Below are 23,343 nucleotides of genomic sequence, written 5' to 3' on the forward strand. Positions count from 1 at the left end.
TTTTACGTTTAAAATGTACTCTGCTTATAGAAAACAGCCCCGGTAGATGAAATTACTTGGTTTCGCTTTGGGAAAATCTGACATTAGCCTTATTTCACTGTTTTACAACAAAATTTTGATCACACACTTAAAATCAACGCCAAATTACACTAAGAAAGTTGGTAGCAGCAGTGCTACAAGTACAAAAATTGTCTATAGCCCTGGGCAAAGATGGTTAAACGTGGAGCCAATCACGATACTGCGGCTATTGTGCATACTTTTCTGTTAAGTGAGAAGCATACCAGTTTTGGATATTTTAGTACAAACAGCATTGAAGATTGAAGTCTTTTGGCAGACTTTTCCAAAAGATCCCATGATGTACCACTGACTAGACAATATTTAACTGCTGTAGTCTCATTTTATCAATGTGTAGCTTTTTTTAAATTTATTTTTTTAGTTCTTATGCCGACAAACGACGCTTATTACTCTGCAAAGGAATACGGTGGAGTTATGTGACAACCAGTGCACGTTTGTCCTTCCGTCTGGTTGTCTGTTACTCCAAAATGGACTAACGGTTTTGGATAAATTTTTCAGGGAAGGTCAGAAATGACACAAGGACCAAGTGATTAGATTTTGGCAGTGATGCGGCTTGCAGTCTGGATCCACGGATTTGTTCAAGATTTCTGTGTCACATTTAACGGTGTCACTGTAACTATAAGAACAAGTGAACGCTACATCAGTTGTCTGCTGACGATCACATGATTGCGGCCTTACTACAAATCCACCGCACATATCGGGACTAGTCACTGCTCTTATTAGGTGTAGCTTGCTTTAGTTGTTCATTTGTGTGTCTGTATTTAGTGTTGGCAAATGACTCCAAATTGTCCTGTTTAAAAAAAAAAAAAAGATGATACTGTACTTGCAAGTACTAAGCTGCTAATGTCTGCCCAACAGCTGGTTAACTATCACCTGAGGTGATATCACAAACTGTTTTTAATGCCCACCCACATGTACTTCAGCAATTAAATTAAATGACTGCCAAAATTCACCCAAAAAATAAAACGCGCACACACACACACACACACACACACACACACACACACACACACACACACACACACACACACACACACACACACACACACACACACGACTACTCAATTTATAAATAAAAAACACAGCACAACAAAAATAATTGACGTTCTAAAAACAGATTTCTTGACAAAATAGAAAAACTAAATAATGTTGCTGTTGATCGAAACAGTGAAACATTGAAACAGAAATACTGCATATTGGTTGGTGAACCTTGTATAACTTTACATCATTATTCATCGTTGGTTTCTTAACTCCAGAGGCAGCCCATTTGTTCAGCGAAGTCAGTAAAAATGTGCTTCTTCTGCTGAGAAAATCATTTGAAGCCACAAGGCTATCCTGTCCACCTAGTGCTGCTGAAATTGATGGTTATGGCCATAAATTATTGGGTGTGATATTGTGACTTTTACACCCAAGCAAAAATGAAATGCCAAGGCAGTGCAGAAAGTTTTTGTATGCCCAGATTTCCCTTCTGTGTCTCCTTCTTTTTGGCATTTTCTGTGCAAGATCGGTTCTCACTTTAAATTGAGAAATAAATAAGAAAAAAATGGCCGCACTGGGTAATTTTCATCCTATCTGTTACATACTGAAAGATGAAATAATCTCCACATCAGAATACGGTTTCAGATTGCACAGTCTGTTCTATTATTCTCGCATGACTTGCAGTAAATTGAATATAAAGACAATGATATCTGTGCCAGCCAATTGGCTAACCAATTTAAAAGTTAAATGTTATGCTCGTCTGGCTCTGTGACTTAGAGACATGAGGAAAAGCCAGATCTTGCTTATGAATCCTCAAGGCCAAACCAAAAAGCTTTTATTTTGTGTTATAACTACACAATTATCTTGATGTTTTTTGTTGTTGTTGTTGTTTTTTTTTTTTTAATATTGTAGACTTCGGATAATTTTCTGTCTCTACAGAGTCTAAAGCTTTCAGACCTGTCGCTGTCATGTGCACCTGCGTGTCTTATCCAGTGATTTTACTAGAATACATGCAATCTGGTGGGAATTATTTATTAGAACCGATGTTTTCTTGAATTCTTTTAAATCTCTCGGTTCCCCCTTTGGGATGATGAAAGCCTGCACTTTTCTTTGACTTTATCTTTGAGAGAAAATATATGGGACAGCAAATCCAATAAATAAGTGATAAGGCAGGAAGTTCGTAGGAGAGAGCATTTGAACAATTTAAGCCCACAGGCATTTTCAGACGGGGGGGAGAAAAGGGAAAAAAAAAGAGCCAAGATATGGTGGAAAAGCTCTTCAGTGCCTCAAGCAGATGGATGGAAACAGAACATCAAGCCTTCACACTTAAGGCTTGACGTCGCTGAATGATTGCGATAACGGCAGCAACAACATAAAGAAAAGGACAAGGGAAGAAGTGACAGTTTATCACGGAGGCTGTGAGTGACAGAGGGTGATTTAGATGTTGCTTTGTTGACATTGTGTTTTGGAAATGCTTTCAGAGCTCTTTGCACTTGGAAGACGAGCAAACAAAAAGCAGGGGCGACTCAAATGCCAAAGCACTTTTGTCTTTAATGGTCTGAAAAATATCTCATTTTATTCTAAATACAGCGAAATCTTCCTGATGAGCATATTTTTCTAATCAGCTTACCTGACAAGAACCACACAGAACTGTTGGAGTCTTCAGTGAAAAACTGCAGTGGAAACTGAGTTGAACCAACGAGTTTGAGAAATCTGTTTTGTGCTGTGGCTCACTTTATCTGCCTCCTAATGTGACAACGCTGAAATCTCTCCTTCCATCCATCACTTACAGGTGATTTTCAGCTGTTCTGCCATAAATTGTCTGAGACTCGGGCGCTTTCCCACTCCATCTCCTCTTTTTGCCTGTCCTCCACTCACTAACAGCAGAAGTGATCCTAAATGAATATACTCGAGACTCAATCAGCAGCCGGGCTATTGTCGAAAGAAACTACGCTTGAAAGGGCTTCTATTTCTCAAAAGAGCTGCGTTTAAAAATCCTAATGCAGTGACACCCATTCCACTCTCCTTTTAAACCTTTTTCAGACCTCCGATCTTCCCACTTCTCGTCTTTCTAGACCTTTGTCCTGCATACATTTTGAAGCGTTTTAATTTTGTGCTGAAAGACAATGCAGGCGCCCGTTACGCAGACTATTCTTGACACTTGATGCATGAAAATGACAGTGGTTGAAAGGGCATGCCATTTAGTTCTTCTAATTGGACTCGTACTGTGGAGCTTCAGAATGTCACTGCAACGCAAGGTAACACTTGTCATTTTGATGCAACTTTTAATTAACTGGAGCCAAGTATGGTGATGTTATAGGACACAATTTACATGAGACAATATTGCTAAGACTGTATATAAAGAGATGGAATAGTCAACAACGGGCAGTACCACTGAGCGCCTCTAGGGGCTGGCTCCAAAATCCTCTGGCTCCAGTAGACTGTCATTCAAAAATCAACATTAAAAACGAAGTTATGTTTTTTCCACCAGTCTTCACAATATTTTTTTTTGTTGAGTTCCTTTCTTCTGATTAGTTTTCTGGCAGTTCATTATAAAATATCTGCATATTTACATAAAAAAGGATATTTGGTGGTGAAGCTGTCTTGAGTAACATGTCTGATCAGAAGTGATGATTTGCAGCAGGGCCAATTTAAATCAGTTCAATTTATTTCATTTAAATAGTGCTAATTCATAACACAGACTCACCCTCTATTCCAAATATGGTCACTTCTGGCTCCAAAAATTCCAAGATGGCAGCGAGGAACTATTTTTGCATGTTATTTCTAGTATTTTTCACATTATGACTTGTATACTTTCCACAATTGATGTGCTCAATTGATTTGCTGATAGTTTGTATATTATTCTGTTAACTGTCAACTGTTTGGAATCTTTTTTTTTTTTTTTTTTAGCTACCATCAGCTTTGGACTTAAATTCCACAGACATGGTGACGCTAATGAGGAAAACCACCCAGGATGCATTTCAAGTGTTTGAAGAGGTTGGTGTTAATATACTGTGAGAGGAATTCACAGTTTATTTGCTAAACTTATGTTTTTAAAATACCCATTGTTACTTTCTTGTAACCAGGTTTCAAGGTTGCAGAACTCCATGATCTTTAAGGCTGCCAGCTCACTGGATTTCCAAGAGGACATGATTGGCAGTATCAGTATGCTACTGTGTGGAAGGGAGGCCGACTTCAATTCCACCAATATGACCCTGGGTTTATCCTCACCTAGACAGATGGCTAACAACAAGTCAATTTCCATTATGCGCAACAGTTCCGGTAAGTGCTGCAGCAAGCTCTTTTACAAAGCAAAGCTGTCACGCAGGACTTGTCTTAATCATTTATCTATATTTTAGCTCGACATAGTTCTGTATGGAGTCATGGTAGCTCGGAAATGAAGAAAATTCAGGAAGCAGTGGTGCATAATGTGCAGTATCACCGGTCATGGCAATTGATTTGTGGTAGTTTTGCAACCCCGCGGATAACTGTGTTGCATTTACGTAATGGAGAAGAGTGTGTATGGTGGAGGATAGACAGTTTTTTTTCTTTTTATGCTCCATTTTATGATGTTTTCATAATTGGATAAGATAAAACAGCAGAACTATTGAGTCACCGGAGCAATAAAGAAGACATTTACTCAGGTTAGAGGTAAGCGTAAACACTAAAATGAATTCTATCTGATCGGTTACCCAGTAGAGGCAGATAGAAGGCCAACACTAATGTTTCCTGTTATTAAAACATGCATGCAGGTGAAGGGGGAAAAAAATGGATTACTGGTGCATGATACAAAGTGCAGCCAACTGTGCTGGGTGCACAGGACGTGACCACTTGTGCAGGCTAGGAACAAGCACCTGTGGCACAGTTGACGTCTCTGCCAGAGCTGGAAACTAGATTTGATTAGGAATGCATTATTGGCGACTGTATCAGGGCCTGGCACCGGTCGTGGCCAATCAGACCAGCCCTTCTCAATCCATTTAAAAGCTGCGTACACCCCATACTGGCATAATGATGTTTTCTTAATGGAGAGGAAAGTCCAGAGCAGCTTATCCCAAGTGGAAATTAATATCGTTGTCTGGGTGGTATAGAGTCGCGAAGCGCAATTATGTGACATCTTAAAAATGAACATATGGCAATCCGAATTTCCCACAGAGCACAGATGGCGCCACTGGAACTCTTTTCTTTTTCTTTTGGAGTTATGAACTATGTACTATTTAGAAAGAGAATACAACCGTGGCAGCCATATTGTCAGCATTTGTACTTGAACTCTCAAGTACTGTTTGGATTTCGCTGAAAGCAGGCTCTGTTTGCCTTCCAGTGGTGAAAACGAGTGAGCAGTGTTCAACTGAAGATCAGCCAAGTTCAAGTTGCTATGAGATATGAACTCAACTGGAAAAAGAAAGTTTTCTCAGTCCTGTTCGATTTCATTTATATGGCGCCAATTCACGACATGAGATCTCACAGGACTTCACATATTTTGAACTAAGAACAGAGGACCCCATAATCCAAAGTTGACAATGATTAAACATTACGATGCACTAAAGTTGGAACAACAACTTTAAATTTCTGCATCCCCACATGTCATTGTCTGTCCTGATAATGGACAGGGCATAAACAAGCCAACATGGCAGCGTGGTACAGAGTTGCCTCCACAGCCAGAGCTGCTCTGTGCTCTGCAGCAGTGTGGTGCTACTTATGAAAGATTTATTCTGAGTAGCCACACTGGAAGAAGCTGTAGTATATTCACCCTGCTTTAAAAATCTTGTTCTCGCCTCCCAGATTCAGTGTTTTGTAGTCGGCGGATGAGCATTCTGGTGTCCGTCTAGATTGAATTAATGAACGGAATGATAATTCATGCTAACATGGGGATTAGGCTTTAATCTAACCCAGTACACATTCATGGCCTTGAAGAAACCCAGTCTCAACCAAACAGAGTTTCTTTACAACTATAAATAGTTTTCTCAGTTACATTTTTTAGGGAAGAGATTTGTTTCTAATCATGTATTTGCGTTTTCCTGCTTCACCTTTTTAGCCAGCCAATCATATGTTAGTTTAGTAGGGTCTTGTTACTCTGGTAACTCAGAAAATGTAGAAGACTCTTCAAAACATGCAGAAAAAAAAGACCTATTTTAGCCCAAACCATGATTTATTTCTAACTGTGACCATTTAATTATGATGCTCAATCTTAGCCAGGCTTCTAAAATGTAAAAGTGTCCGGCAAAGTGTGATATTTCCTAATCTGTTATCAAAAATGCAGTTGAGTTGTATAAGATTGTCATTTTGTTGATACTGCTTTGCTTTAAGTGTATTTTGATGCATGCATTTGTGCAGTGGTTGGGGGCTGGGAGGTTATTTGTTGGCCATGTAGCTTACAGTGTAAACTCAGAGTAACAGTCAGAATACTATACAACTGCACAACTCTCGGTTTCTGCTTTCGAAAATGGTGACTACACAAGAGCAAGGTCATCCTCTGAGAACTGTCATTTTAAGAGCAGAACACCCCCAGAAAAGGCAACTCGTCTCTAAGCAATACACTGTATCTGTCAAAATGGTGCTTGAAGTGTGTTGCACTGAGGCTTACAGCATAAAGGCATATCCAAACTACTGCATCACACATGATTCAAGGCCACTGCAGAGTTTTGGCATCAATTGAATCTTATTCCTATTAACCAGTCAGCATTGCTTTCCTGCGTGAATATAAGCTGCTTTAGGTGGCCATCTAATAATAATATCATCATAGTGCTGTTCTTTAGCTCGCTGTTTCCTGTCAAATCCACCATGTAGGTCAAATCTGGGCCTCATGTACTGTGTCAGTAACTGCGGAAAGACATTGCAGTACATCATTTAGTGTTCCTCCGGATTGTCTCGAACTTGTTGAAGCATTTTCAGGTCATGCAATGGATTAAAGTTATGTTCTCGACAGCCTGGCACTTTAAAGCTGCCTGAAAGTCTCCACTTTTTGTAGAATATCCGTTTTTTTTTTAAAAATTATTTTTCTGTGCATGTCTCGCCGAGCCCGCAGGGGGTACAAGACGTTCCGGATTATCACACACCTGAATGTTTAAAACAAGACCTGACCCAACCTGGTGTCTGATCTTGATGTATGAGTGGATCCTCTTTTTATCATTTGCACCTGTTTAAGTGCACCTATTCTATTTTTATTCATTTAAAACTTTTTTACATGGAGATATGTTCGTTTAAAAGTTCTTTCTGGGTTAATTTTGTAAACACATTAGAAGAAACGTTGACTTAACGGCTAATACACAACATTGCTCATATTTTTAAATAAAACATTAAACCTATAAACCCCAAACAGGCACAGATATTTGCATTTTTAATATTGTAATACACACATTATTTCACACATCTAATGAGTTTGACTGTACAGTCTATTTTTTTCTTACTTTAGCAACGGAAACATGCACTGTATTAAAAAGAAAAGTGTAAATGAGTTAACACAACAACTGTAGGAGGTGAAAATCATTTAATGTGTTTGTTCCATGCAGGACTCGAGAATTAAATCTCCAATGTAACTTCTCGCAGCCTTGTGCTCATTAGAGACCGTGCAAGTCCTGTTTCATTAAATGCCTGTTCTTTGGAGAAAACTGCGCAAAATTAGATTTTAATAAGAAGCTTCTATTCCCTGGGAATAAAGTTGCACAATAAAGTGGAATTGCATGCTAGTGCCAGTGCAAATTAGCAAAAACATTGTATCTTCCTTACATAATAAGCAGGAGCGTCTGTGTTAGCATGCTAATGGCTGTTTTGGATTTGGCATTTCACTGTGTTGGTCGACGTACGGCTAAATGGATCTGGAATATGCAGTGTGTCTGCATAATGGCCAATTGCAACTCCTTTGTAAGTGTAAAAGTACACTCAAAGGAATAGTAAAATAGCAATAATAAAGGCCAACACTGAGGTTTTGTTAAGGGCTTAGTAATGTTCCCTTCTCAATTAAATGTTGACAGCAACTTCTGAGTCATTATACAGAATAGTTGGGGTGCTAACTGTTCTTCCATGACAGTGAGGTGTAATTTTAAGTTGTTCCCATTTTCGGAATTTGCCCTGTAGATTAGCGATGGTAAGAAATGATTGAGTGGATCTGCAATATTACATTCTACAGTACTGTATTTTATTGAAGCATGTTTTGCAGATTTATTTTTGCAACTCCTATGCAAGTTGTGTATCTTTATTATTCCAGCTGACAACAACTGACTGGACTTCTTTTGATTTTTCAAGTGAAATCTCAGCTGTAGTTGCAGCTTTCCTTCAAATGTGAATATGTTGTACCAAGAACCAGCAGTTCTAAAATAAATGAATCTGTCAAAATTTGCATTTTCAACTTTCATTGTCCTAGTTTTTGCTGTTGTGACTTTCTCTTACATTGTTCCCTAATTATCCCGAGACTCACACTGTCATCCTCCGAGTATTTGGTGTGTCTTGGCATAATTAGCAACTGGTACCATTTATTTTTAGTTTTAAGAAGACCCGTATTGGAGCCACTGAAGGGATAATATCGTGGCAGTTTGTTGGGAGTGAGGGCGGCTTGCCTCTTACTACTGAATGTTAAAGAGGCCTCCTTGCGTCTCTTGTGAGAGAGTGACTTCAGTGACATTTATTCAAGCTTATTTGACTTTCAGTTGAAATGCTGCAAGACAGCGATAGATTTGTACTGCTTGTAAGAAATAAGTGCTGCCGGATTGATGCATGGGGTAGTTCACTCGGGCCGGCATGACTGGCATGTCGTATTGGTGTGTGGGGGGGGGGCTGTCTGTCTGAGTGTGTTCGTGCTTGTCTGCTCTCTGATTGTGCTTTGCGCGAAATGCCTGAAATATGAGTAATGCAAACTCAAAGTAATGTCCTTTTCTTTGTGCGTGCGTGTCTGCGCATGTGATTGCACGCGCCAGGCGTTGTGCTCGAGTGTGTAGCAGCGGCGTTGTCGTCGTGCATCGACGCCGCTGTCTCACTGTAGTGCTGAATTGAGCCCGTCTCCAGGGTACAACTCAAATTGATTAAATTTGCCAGGTAAGTTGAGGGGCTGACTTGAGGCTCCAAGCAATTATTTGACTGTGGCTAAACCCGGTCTGAAGAACAGATTTTTATTTTTTTTCCTAATTCATTCTGACTGCTGTTTTGTAATAAAGCAAAGCTCTGTTTTCCAGAAGAACGACACAGCTCTGGATAATGTGTAACCTCTCTAATCTGATGCTCCCTTTAGTACACAAAATATAAAAACTGATATATCGTTCCCACTGGTACAAGGATAGCTGATATCGCAGTGCTGTGCATTTGTCACTGCCATCGATATGCATGCTTTATTGTCGAGTGGAACTGCCTGTTCTCATAATCGCTTTCATAATCAGAGCGGTTTTATGAAATAAGGACCCATACTGGAAATATGAAAGTGTCAAGAGAAGTCGACCTGATGCTGACACTCATATTGCAGAAAATGTTTTTGAATAGATTACTGCTGGGCATAGGGATGCAGATATTGCTGCAGTATACGGCAGAGGTGAGAGCTCCTTTCTGCACACCTCAACTCAATAATTATAGTATTTTTCCAAGTTGACAAGTTGAGATTTCACTCATATAAAAAAAATCCTTTAGAAGGGCTGTCTTGAAAATACAAAGTGGAACCTCAATGCAACGATAGTGAGTGCACCTGTGATCACTGACACACATTGGAAAGCCAGTGTTAACTCAGTTTCTTCTAAAATGACCTGTGAGCAGCAGAACTTTTCATCTGGATGTCTGCATCATGGCTCTAAAAGGAGAAGAATTGGCGCAAAAATCGTGACCAGCTACTGCTGATCAGAGCGGTCTTCCTAAAATGGCTGCACAGACAATCTAACTTTACCAAACGGCAGATGCTCTGGAGTTTTGGTTTTCAGTGGTAACCAGATTATCATTGACAGTTTACACAGTGGGAGCTTCATGACTTTAGCCTCTATGGACGGCATGCAATAAAAACTAAACCTTGTCTTGCAGTTTTACGTTGAATGAATGTAAAAGGTGTTGGGGAGAGGAAATTTATTGATGCACCATGAATATGTGTGGGTAAACCAAAATACTGGCTGATAAGATGACTTCTAGTCTGCAGTATGTTGAAAAAGAGGAATCTTCCAGCATAATAAACATCCAAACCACACTGCCAAAATTACACAACAGTTTTGAAATAAGAAAATGGTGACCAGATTAGACAAGTGTATCTCCTAAATTGAATCCAGTAGACACGTACAAACACATTTGGGGTATTTTAAAGAGAAAGTCAGAGCAACACAACACTACCCCTCCAGCAAAGAGCAGCTGAAAAAGGAATATCTCAGCGGAGCATCTCAGAAATCCTCCATGCCGAGGAGGATTGAGTCTGTTATCCAAAAGAAAGGTGGGCATGTAAAATACAAAAAAATGGTTTGAATCTGAATAATAAAAGGTGCACTGAAGTTTGAAGCACTGCGTTTGTTACCATGGAGCCTGTATTTTTAATATAGTAAGTCTGAACTGATGATTTTCAATGTTGCATTAGAGCAGATCGGCTGCTGTTCAGCTTGGAAATAATGCTGTAAAGTCATACAGTGTTAAACCATTTGACGTTTAAGTGATATTGCGCAGGAGTGTACTTACTCCTGTTTTATACTGTATATATCCTCAAGACATGGGGCGTTTTGTGTAATTACAGCCTCAGTGGTTTACTACTAAAAATTCTGCTTCTTTAATGCAGGTTATTAGCTTGTGACCCCTGTAAAAGAACTCTTTGCCCATTTGTGCCACCACTGTAATGTGCTGTTAAACCATTTCTGTGCAGGTTCTTTCATTAGAAGGGTTTTAGTAGCCTGGTGAAGTGTTCTGTATTTTACAAGAAGAATGGAAAAAAACACAAAAACTAGAGGATAAATCTTAAAGGATCTGCTGCCAACGTCCCAGTGCCAGACTTCACAGGACACCCCCAGAGGTTAGATGGGTTAGAAATGTTTTTGCTGCCCTCACAGTGTTAGGCAGGTGGTCTTATTGTGGTATACATGTACGCTATTCTTTTTCACCTCTATTTGTCAATGTCAGAGTAGAAATTAAACTCTTTGTTTTGTCCTCCACAGCATGTTTTCTCCATTCTGTCACAAAACAAAAGGAAGAATTATTTTATTTAGAATGTTTTGGTTGCATGAAGGCCCTGAGGCATTCATTCTTAGTAGTTGAATCTTGTATTTTGGTTCAGCCAATGAAAATATAAAGTAGTTTTATGCCGGTGTTCTGAGCAGATGGTCACGCTGAGCCAGACAGCACGCGAAACAACAGCCGCACACTCTGAACAAAAACCCTACATAACTTTCCCGCTAATCCGATTTCCAAACATGAACACACATCCTGTCCTGCACCTTAGCTTAATGAACGAGCGACCGAACGCTCACCGGGGAGAAGTGCGCTGCTAATGTCAGTTTGTGAGCTAGATGGCTAATTAGCTGCTCTGCGACATCACATTAAATCGCTTGTAAGGTAACCTGGAAGTGCCACTTGGGTCCGTTAAGATGCTTTTGTTGTCCTTACTCTTCAGCGCCAATGACAGTACATTGTGTGCCCATGACATGTAGCTGCGGCACAAGTTTGTTTGCTTTGTCTTTTGCTCCCTACAGTGTAACAGCGGCGTGCTGGCAGACTGCCAGCCGCTGTCAATCCAACACCGACACGCCTCTGCAGCTGCCTGAAAGGAAAGGGAGCATTTCTTTTATTCCTTTTAATAACACAAATCTACTCACTAATACATTAGCTTGTGCTGCAATCGGTGGTTCTTCCATGGAAAATCCACTGCAAGCCAGCTCATCTACTAGAGATGCCTCGTTTTACTTAATCCAAGTTGGAGTCGCTTTTCCATCGAGACATCTAGCAATCTATCGAACAGAGAGCACATTCCCTGTCTTTCAAGTGTTGTGGCATCTGTGCAGTCTGTGGAGGGAACAGCTGGCCAGACCCCGAGTAAGAGGCGGCCATTAGCTCTCCGCTCACTGACCTCCCAGGAGCACCTGAGAAAAGATGGCCAGCAGGCAGAAAGGCTAACATTTAATTGCGCCGAAAATGGCCGCTAAAATCCCCCCGATGGTGGGAACGGTCGCTCCAGTGGGATGAGAAGAGAGGGGAGGCAAAGTGGGGAAAATGAAGGAGGACTGGAAGCGGGCCTGATGTAATGACAAGTGTCGCAACAAACGGGACATTTGGCAGCAGATCTGAAATATTGACTCACAGACGACACAGCAAATTGATCAATTATTCGATGCAGTACCTCACTGCAAGAATTTTCAGTCAGAACAAGCCAGGCACAGGCGAGAGCGAGCTTTTGTAACCACTCCAGGTTCTGTTGCTCGCAGCACAAGTCCTCATGTAACTTATTCAGCACTCTCCCCAACCTGGCAATATTCACGTTGGCAGATAAGTTAAATTAATAATGATCCTACTGCTGCTGAGTATATTGACTTTTTTCCTCTGTTCACAGAATCCTGTCCTTATGTACTCAGGTCTGAACTTTCTTGGCTTGTTTTCCTCTGGCTGTGTGTGTTCTTTAAGGAATGCTTGACAACTTTTTTATAAATGCAGCCACTTGGCAACTCTCTTGTTGCAAAGTTATTCTAATAAAGTACCAGACTCTGCACCAATAGTCATAATATGATCCACGAAGATAGGGCATTCCCAGGAAAGCAAATCTAGGGAGTGTAAGAAAAGCAACTTTATTTCCAGTAGTTTCTCGCCAACAGTGTTAAAAGTTCAGTGCTCAAATTGTGAACGTTTTTTCTCCCTTTTCTTCCAACCACTTGGTCAAATATTGATGGCAAGGCAATTACCGAATGACGGTGAGTTTGGCCTTAGAGAGATGCAAAGTCAGAGAAAATGTAAAATAGCAAGGCTGCGGCAGTAAAACAAAAACAAGCATTCATCCTTCACAAAGGCTTTCTTATGAGTGATGTTTAAACCAGCAGTGCAGAACTTTTGCCTCCTCCTCCTCCTGGCAGTGACCTGGAGAGATTTACGTGCCGCTGATCGGCTTAATCAGCATTGTGTGAACTCGTCTGGTAAGGACTTGGATGTGACGGACGTTCATTTATATGTAAAAATCCAGCGCACTAGCTTTAACCTTCTGAATCCCCAAAGCCTGTGGGAGCACTTGAAAAGCAAGTCTTTATACAAGAAAAATACCAAAATGACACCATCTTTCAGAGCCAGAAACTGGTAAAGCCACAAGGAATCTGCAGCTTTACAATGGTCATGAAACATATCAAATGTCAAAATTGTAATATTTCATTAAAGCTGTTTTATTCTATATATCGCATGGAAAAACAACCTGTCTGCACTTACCAGATTTTGTTACAACTGGAACAAAAATTCTGATAATTTTCAGGTTAAACTGTAATCAATGTTTCCACATAGAAAGGAGGCAACAGAGACAAGAGTTTAGAAAGATTGTCAAGAAAATATAGCAAATATCAGTAAAATAAAGTATAAACATGTAAAGTAGTCATAAGATGTTTCACTGTGCTGAATGTATCCTCTATAAATTGCACCTGAAAAGACATTTCTGAGTTCTGTCTGCTCCTAACCGTGGTTGTGCTGGTTGTGCAGGACTTTCTGTTGCAGAGAAAAATGAGCCCGCAGCGAATATAATATGTCACCAGAATAAAACACAGCAGGAAACGGCTTGAGGTTCGGAGGGTGACAAGAAAAAAAAAAAGCTGAGATTATTTCTGTCTGAGCTTGTTCTGTTCTGAATTTCTCGTCAGTCCACATGACTCCTATAAAACCGGCAATTACATGCCTCTTCTCACAATACGCCGTAATAAACTGACTGCTCTGAAATATCGTCTTTAAGTGGTCGAAGCTGCTCTCATTTCTGTTCGGTCGAGGTCCTTGTAAAAGTCATGCAAAGTGATCAATGCGCACCGTCACACTTAGTGAAGCCCTCATGATTGTGTCGAGCAAAATGGACAAACAAGAATCTTTAATCAGGACTCGACAAGGAGGAGGCATTAGTCGCAGTTATGTTGTGAAGTGCGCTGATTTTGTCAATACTTTCCCTGCAGTGTCAATCTGCTCACTTCATATGTTGTGTACTCTCATGTAATCTGCTTCACTTCTTCTTTTGCACTTGTGTGATTTAATTTTTCCTCTTTAATAGTTGTTTTCTCAACTCTGTCTCCACGGACAAGCGCATAAATGTTCAAAAAAATGTAATATTAGAGTTATGAAAGGTCTCTAAATGATTAAATACTTGCTGATTTGGTTAAAACATTTTGCTTTTAGAATAGAATTTGCTGAGGAAAAGCACTGAGAGGATTTTTAATGGCATTGATTTGCAATTTTAGCGCATTTCCTTCAGTTTATTGTGGTTTTTGTACACATCAAAACACGTCTTTCTCCCTGCCCCATGAAAGATCAAACATGCAGCATGTGCAGAGGAAATTTGGAGTTGTGCACTTGGTCTTGCCGTGATTTTCCCCTGTCTTCTCTGCTCACCTTGTCTCTTGTGTAGGTGACTTTTGTCAGACTCTCATCGACACCCTGGAGAGCTCAAGCAGTCTGCGCTATGTGTGGAGCGCCATCAAGCCGTTGATGCTCGGGAGAGTCGTCTACACACCCGACACACCCGCTGCCCGGCTGCTGGTCACAGAAGTAGGTTCACAGGAAAAAGGACTTCGATGTACAAACTTGCGAAAGTGTCTAATTTTCATTTCTATTGTGTATTTAAGTGATATATTGAGGATTAGGATGAGATAAAACTTCATAAATCCTGAAGGAAGCTCTTGTGCCAGATATTGTTTAGAAAAAAAATATTGACATAGCATGATGAATACCTCAAAGTAGAAAGCAATATAAGTGTGACGCATTACTGACATAAAATAAGTGGCTAAAATAAGGCCAGAATAGAACGGTAAAATAAAATGTTGGCAGTTGTACTGCGGTAATAAGTAGGGACGGACAGATTATCACCTGGCTGATTATTGTGGCTTATATTTGGCATTTTCCCTGTTATCGATATTATTTTTATTGACCGACTATTGATAAATGAAATGCTTTACTTCAGGTCTGATGCAGCTTTCTCTCTATATATGTAGTCACTCTGTGGTCTCTCAAGCAGAGCTCCAAATCTGAACAAAAAACACAAACCATTACCACAAACCAGGAAATTAGCTTCTCTCACAGTGACTACGGCTATGCTAACGAATAGCAGCAATGTCTGGAAAGCCATCTATAAAACAAGAGAGATACAAAACAAAAACAGTCGGGAAAACAGTTATTAATGATGATGTAAAATATGGACCTTACTGGGCAATAAAAGTGAAAGATTAAGAAAATGGAGACGAACAGCAGACAAGAGACAAACTGATCAATCTCAGTCGATCAAACATCAACAAAGGCGAGCGTTCTAATTTAATCACTCCTGTTTCTTCTGGACGTATTCAGTTCTACTCACCTTGTTATGAATGACCACTTTCTGCTATCACATGCTGTCAAGAAATGACACCATATGTAGACTGTCTGTAAATATCGGCTGTTGGCCTTTGTTTATTACCAATATTGGCGTCATATCGGCTCTGAAAAATCTATATCGGTTGATCCCAATTAATACGCAACGTTAATGAAACATGACGTGAAAATAAAAATGAAATACTGCTCGTTAAATCGACAGTGTTGTACGTGAATGTGGAATGTTGCACATGCAATCAAAAAGTTGCAAATGAAACTGAAATATGACACTTGAGAAATGAAAATATGAACGCGTGATACATAAACTGATATTGTGTTAACCACTGAGAAGTAAAAGATATTGTTGATAATATTCAGATTTGTGTCTGGAGATGCCTTCCGTGTGCCAATGTGAATAAACTAGGTGTTGCGTATCCGTGCTGAGTGTAGAAAAGGAAAATAAAACAATATTTTGTTCAGATTCCTGCTCCTGGAAGGCAGTGAATGTATTGTTTTTTTTCATGACATGACATTTCTCCAAGAGATTAGCATCATTTTTGATAACGGCGTAAGCAAAACAAACAACAACAGCGAACATTTTGCATCGAGGCTGCATAATGAGCTCGAGCAGAACCTGCCGACTTCACAGCGAGCGGCCCGGTGTTGGCACAGGAGGCCCTGCTTCACACCAGACATAGTCGGATTGTTTACAAGTCAATGTTCGGGGTAAATAACCCCATTTACATTTGTCACCATGGGGGGGTGGCAGTGTTACAGTGTGATGAGTTCCTTTAGGGATTAGCTCGAAGAGCAGATGTGGAGTACTTTCATGTCTGTGTTAGCTCAGCACAAACACAAGGCTCAGTGGGTGAGATGAATGTGCTGTTAAAGTTTGTTTTTTTTCTTTTGTTTCAGGCTAATAGCACGTTTGACGCCTTGGCGAAGATAAAGGAGCTCGTTGATTCTTGGGACGAACTTGGGCCACGTGTCTGGGATTTCTTTCAAAACAGCACTCAGATCAATACAATGCGGGTACGACTGCATGTAGCTCATTTTTAATCATTTTTTAGGTCTTCAGAAAAGTTTTGTAGAAAGCTTCTAGGTTCAGACAAATACTCAAATCCTTAAAAGCTGTAAAACATCAAATCAAATATTTAGATATATGTATACAAACTTCAAACAGAAATCCAACATTTTATCCTCAGTTCTTGTCTACAAGGAGATCATTACAGCACTCTGATCTGTACAATAACTTTAAACCAGAAGTATGTTAGCTTAGCTGAAAGCAGATCAATGAGAAATTAAAATGAACTTCATTCATCTCAAAGTAAGTTCTTTTACCAAATATTTCTCAGAAAACATCAAACAATGTGAGAAATAGTTATATAATAGATATAAGTACAATACATTACTGAAAATACAAATAAAAAAAGCTAAAATATGACTATAATAGAAAAGTACCAAGTAATGCTGAGGTTTAAGAAGAATAAACACATGATAATGAAATGTGATGCTTGAAGTTAAAATATTCTATGACATAATGGGATTTTGCACAAAAAATATGCCAACCCACCCACCCACCCACCCCTAAAACGAACTGACTAAGTAGTGTTTGCTCAACAGGCATTCAAGAACCAGGTGTTCATAAGTGTTTGCCATGTCATAATTTGCATATAACTAAATTAAAACATAGTTGTTACTATAGGTTATGGCTTTGTATTTACTGGATTTAATGGCTGCTTAGACAATTTGCAGCAAACCCATGTCATGATTCATGAGTCTGGACATCTTAGAAATCCCACATTCACGAGAAAACTCTTCCACCTCAGTTTTTTTTTTTTTCTGCAAGAAAATGCTGGAATTATTAGTTTTTCTAACTTTTAAATGTAACACAGAAATATTCTGCACATAATCAGCACATCTTTAAGGCCCTTCCCTCTTCACATTTGGCTCTTTTTGCAGATAAAAATCCACTAATTAACTGTTTATTCGGGGTTGTGCAACTGTTATTTTTTTTTTTTGTCAGATGTCCAAGAACCAGGTATTTATAAACGCAAGACAAAACTTCATTTCATTTCATTTATTATTTTATTTGAATGGGACAGTGTATATTAATGAACATACAACGATGTAAATATGCCAGATTTAGCTCAAGGCTAATTTCCATCTGTTGTCCCATGGGGTAAAAGACATACCACCAAAACAAGAACATACAGGACATTACTTTACATATAACTTAATTAAATCACAAAACTAGTTCTTACAGAACTAATTACTTTTAGTTGCTAGACTGAATGACTGCTTTGACATTTAACAGCAAACAAGGATCGTGATTTGTGAGTTTGGACTTAATAGCAACTCCACGTTGACAAAAACGTTAGGCTTTTTGTATCTTTTGTGGAAGAAAATGTAGGTATTATTTGCTTTTTCCCTTAAATACACACAGGTTTTTTGCACTCTTATCTCTCCACTTCACCATATTTTCCAACCTGGACTTGTCATTAAAACAACCTCCTTTACTGCACTCTCAGAGCAGCAAAAAATACAAGATTGAACAGAGTGCTGCATAAATTCCTGGTATTTTTCTGTTTTAAAAAAAATTGAAGGATGAGTTATACATACGCAGCAGATGAGACCGTATATGCTGCGTGCATCAATTTGTTGCACCTTCTGTTAGATATGGAGACGCAGGGAGGAAAGTAATTATGGATAAGTGCAGGATAATTTTCATCCTGGCAGAAAGGATTATCTATAGAAGTAAAGGACATGGACTCTCTGCCGCCACTTCTCTCCCTCTGCCTGCCTTCTCCTCGCCGTATTTCCTTGACACTGACATTACTCCAGTGTCACTCCAAATGAGCTTATAGGCAGCTGCAGGGAAGCAGACATTGGGAGCTCCATATAGCTGGGGTATTCATTACCCTAGCCCTAACCTTTACACAAATGGACCGGCAATCCTCCTTTGTCTTCATTTTCCCCCAGCCCCGGCGCTCTCCTTCTCCACCTCTCTGCTTCCAAGCTGCTGGCTTCCGAGCTCTGTCATCTCCGGAGGTCCTTCAAGGTCGCAGATGCGTTTTACGCTGATGGGCCAATTACTAGTCACCACCGCAACTGCATTTGAAGATTTAGGGAGTGGAAGCGCAACAGAAGGACGTACTCTACTCTACTGTCGCATGTGTTCTCTTGAGTGGCTTGGTTGCGGATGGGTTTTGCGTCGCATTGTCCATCGTTAAAGATCTCACTCCTGGCTGGCTGGGTGGCACCTGTGGTTACTGTGGCAACAAGTGTGGCTTAATGCTGCATGTCCAAGCAGCTCCTTTTGTCAGGAGAACAATTGACTGCAGGAAATCTTGTGGATTATACCTCCTAACTGGCTGTGAAACCTCCACCTACAAGAAAATGCACATATACATATAAACACCACTACAACTGAGTGTTGCATGTTGGTGTTTGTTTTGATGATGTCTCGGTCAGATGTCCAAGAACCAGCTGTTTCCCAAGTTGTATTATGTATAACTAAATTAACCCATAAGAACCCAGAACCAATTTTTCCTTAAAGGAATTAACGAGTTAAGGTCAGACATAAAGCTTTACAAGGAAGAGATTGGGGCACTCAAAGTGCTTGTTACACTGGTGTCACTGTGGGTTCACAAGAACTAGCTAGTTGTCAGTCCAGCAACTAGCTGTTCAGATGGGGTTCCCAGGCAATTTCATGTTTTCCATGAAAGCTCACACTTTTATTCATGTGGTAACATAATGGCACAATAGTTTTCTAGTTATCAATTAGCCTTTCAACAGCATTAGCTAACACAATGTAGCATTAGCACACAGGAGTGATGGTTGCTGGAAATGTTCCTCTGTACTACTATGGAGGTATTCCATTAAAAATTAGTCGTTTCCAGCTAGAATAGTCATTTACCGCAGTGGCAATGTCTAGACTGTAGTTCTGATTAATTTACTGTTTTCTTCATTGGGGGAAAAAAAGTGTTTCTTATGGTAGTGTATGCATAGCTAAATTATAAGTTCCATCACTAGTTAAATATCTTCATTTAATCCATGACTACCAAGGTTAAACAGCACATCTGTAACCGTTTGCCTCAAATTCCACTGAACAGCTGCATCCGGATGAAGATTTCAACTTGTTTTGCGGTTACAGTCCATTTGCCAGCTTGGCTCCGTTAGTGTTCCCGAATGACTCTTTTTAAATACACACACTTTGGTCGGGGTCACGTCCTTAATGTAGCAAAACCCACAAAGATAGATGTACTGATTTTTTAAAAGGTCACACGCGTCGTTGAGATTTCTTAATTTGACACTTTGTCCTTAGGTTAAGCAGAATATCATCAGAAGTGTTGACACTGAAATGCCACTGAGCACACTGGCCAGAATATATCTGAATCTCAACTCGGGGTTTCACACTGCAGAGGCCAAAATGCTCAATTGATGTGCGGTGCCCTTTGCTGTCCAGAAGTCCTTGTTTAGCTTAGGGCTAAATTTACAAATTATATCCAATGAAGGGGTTTAAATCACTTATTAGTGATTAGCGTAGGTTTCTTTTTGCTATTTTCTAGCATACGTGACGGGTAAATTATCAGAGTTGGGCTTAATTTTAGTTTTTGTACGAACACTGCCATTAGAGTGATATTATTACTTGGGTGTTAATTTCACAGTAACAGGAAACTATGCACGTATCAACTGTTAAATAGAGGGCAACACAGTTAAACTAACAAGTGGGAGTTGAATTAATTTGTTTTAAATTGTACGAGGAGCCATTTATTTCTCAAGCAAAAGACACACAGATTCATGTATTATATAGAGCTGTTACATTACTTGTGTAGCTCCCTGATAAACACATTAACTTCAATTGTGTGATGACAGCCATTGATAGACTCCATATGTATGTTTTTCTTGCCATGTTAGTGGGAGGATTGTCTGGTTTTTCCGTACGTCAGTCTGTTGTGTGTTTACAGGCAGGAGATTTGCTTTGCATTCATTTCCGCTCGTATTACATGTCTGGCACGATGCAAATGTGCATATGCTTTGTGTGTTTGTGCACATGCATACTTCATGCCTTACATTCTTGGCAGTGAAAGTAGCTGATGTGTGTCTCAGAGCTGCAACCAAACACTGCCATCTATCTTGACGTTTTTCATTACTTCGACTGAAAAATAAAATGTCAGCTCCAGAACAGACAAAAGCTACCCTTCTATGACAAATATGCTTTCTGATATCGCTTATGTACAGTTTTTTGGGAAATGATCTGCTTCAGATGATAAAATGTGCCAAATCTTACATATTTTGATAAGGTGGATCAAATAATGAAAGTGGTGGTTGGCCAATGCAGTCAAGATATTTACCAATGATGTTTTATTGTCACAAATATAAAGCAGTTATGTAAAATCTAATAATGAATCAATACATTTGACATTAGAATACTTAATATTAAAAGCATCTTGTCACAGATTTAAAAAACATATTTTACAAAATCACACAAAACATCACATTTCTGTCTTCAGTACCTACAGTGTTTTTAGCTTCCGTTTTTTCTCATACCTCACCACACTATAACCAAACACCACATGACATTTTTAGAGACTAATTCTTCTAAAATCTTACATATACAATTCAGTAAGATTGCAATTGACATTTATTTATAAAGATATTGTAGTAAACCTGTTGACATGCGATAAATAACCACTGGAATTAGCACAGTTCCTTGACAGACATTTTTGTAATGGGTAGCTTAGTTGAAAGTGATTTCTCGGACACAGATACAACTTATTTTGAATATAAAATTTGATATGTTGCCAAAAAGGAAATATCTGTCATGATTATCTCAACTTAGTAAAAGTTGAATAAGCTCATTTTCTTATTGTTTCACTAATTAGAAGGTGGTTGTTACTGAATTTGGACGGTTATTTAGCTGACATTTTAGTGATATCCAGTCATTTTTATTAAGTGATTGTTTCCATAATAAATAATTATGTAATTTGTAAAGACATGATCATAATGAATACACACAAACATTATTTTTTTTGCTTTTAATAAAAATGTATGCAAGCTATATCCCATGGAATTCAAAAGTTCAAAAGTGACCCATCTAAACTGCATCTTCTTTCCTTCAAAATCAGGCTTTGCTTGCTAATCCTGTCTTCGCCGCTGCCCTCGACGAGCGTCTTAACGGCACCGGATTGACCGCTGAGATGCTCCGCAACTTCTTGTACAACGGGCCCCCAGAAGATCGGCCGCCCGGAGCTCCGCCTTCCGACTGGAGGGATGCTTACAACAGCATCACCCAAATCCTGCAGCCTTCCTCCAAGTTCCTCAGCGTATGTATTTCATTTTCCTGCGCTTTGAGTAAATGTGAAACACCTCACAGACCGAGCTGCCACCTCGCTCATGCACCAGGACGTTAAGTGACCTCTTAAAAGATTTGATTTAACAAGAACTAAACAAAAGCTTCTCTGACATTTAAGGTTTTCTTTTTGAACATAAATCTCTGCACTGGGAAATTGTCAACACGTGTATTTTTTTCTGCCCTCCACTGCTGTTCTTTCATTCTTAGCCTTTCACTCTGTTATTTATTCTGTTTACGTGATATTACCCTTGTGATTTCTGTGGCTGGAGTTGCCATTAAAAAATAAGTGGTCCGTGACCTTTAAAATGCTGAAAGAAACTGTCTTTTGCTTTAAATAAGTTGGGTTCTTTTCTGGATTACTAAAAAACATGATTTTCATGAGCTAACTTTAGCCACCCTTTGCATTTTACATACATAATTTGCAGTTTTCTATTTGATTATCTGACATATTTTCACTTTAAAGCTCAAGACAGTGATCTGGCAAAAGTGTTGCATCTCTATTTTAATTGATTTAATTTGTTCTTGTGTCTTAGTGCTCTCAACTGTCACACAACTCTGGCAGAACATCAGGGCTGCTGCAGTCTATAAGCAGGCTGCATCTAAGGCACAATGTGTCCATGTTTAGCACAGTGCTTTTTTTTATTCTGTTTCCTAGCTCTTTTGTTGCGGTGTCTATGCTCTGCTATTGTTCGAACCGAAATCAAGGCTGCAGTTTTCTTTTTATCTTTCTCTCAGCTTTTGTGTGTTTTTTTTTTTAAAGAACAAGCCGAAAAAAAGGCTTTTGGGTCTTTTGTTCATTAAACTTTAATATCCTTGACTTAACAAACTGTCAAATACGCCGAAAGATCTGTCACCACACTCCTTCCATGATAATCATAAAAAAACAAAAGCATTGTTATTGGCCAGACTGCAGTGGATGTGAAATGGCATCAAACACAGTGGCGTCTCTAAGTAGGAACACACACATTGTCGACAGCGATATGTTGATCGTGGCACGGTTTGCAACAAAACCCTCATTTTCTCTGCATTGTGTGATCAAACAAATGTACAAAGCCCATCCTCACCCCCTGCCACCTTCACATATATAATTTCAATCCACAATCAGGTAAAACGGCAGGTATACCCAGCGGAACACAGTCTGTTTCCTCTCCTAATGTAAATTGCAGAACCTAATTCAACACAGGTGCAGCCAGTTGGTGCTAGAAGACACACAGTTCTTGAAAAGCCCAATCTGGGAATGGAAACAAGACCATTTCAAAGTCACTGAATATCTCTTGGAGTGCAATTAAATTCATCATTAAGAAATAGAAAGAATATGACACATTTGTAAATCTATAGAGCCACCAAGACACCTATGACTCCCTTTGAAGGCTTTTTTGGCTAATTATGCAATCAGTGATTTTACTTTTTATATTTTTCATTAATTGACGTTACTTTGTAAAAGTTTGTCTTCCCTTTGACAGGAAAGAGTTTTTTTTGGGTTTTTT

General features: G+C 39.4%; 1 protein-coding gene across 1 annotated transcript in view; it reads left to right on the top strand.

The window, feature by feature from the left end:
• The window catches only part of LOC110956887 (phospholipid-transporting ATPase ABCA1-like), a 218,153-nt gene that overhangs the window by 20,613 nt on the left and 174,197 nt on the right, over positions 1-23,343 (top strand). The window contains exons 8-12 of the mRNA XM_022202644.2: positions 3,964-4,050; positions 4,140-4,335; positions 14,564-14,703; positions 16,414-16,530; positions 21,630-21,827. Of these exons, the coding sequence (XP_022058336.2) occupies positions 3,964-4,050; positions 4,140-4,335; positions 14,564-14,703; positions 16,414-16,530; positions 21,630-21,827 (738 nt within the window). The remainder of the gene's footprint in view (positions 1-3,963; positions 4,051-4,139; positions 4,336-14,563; positions 14,704-16,413; positions 16,531-21,629; positions 21,828-23,343) is intronic.

The sequence above is a fragment of the Acanthochromis polyacanthus genome, chromosome 23, assembly GCF_021347895.1.
Source record: "Acanthochromis polyacanthus isolate Apoly-LR-REF ecotype Palm Island chromosome 23, KAUST_Apoly_ChrSc, whole genome shotgun sequence".
Lineage (NCBI taxonomy): Eukaryota > Metazoa > Chordata > Actinopteri > Pomacentridae > Acanthochromis > Acanthochromis polyacanthus.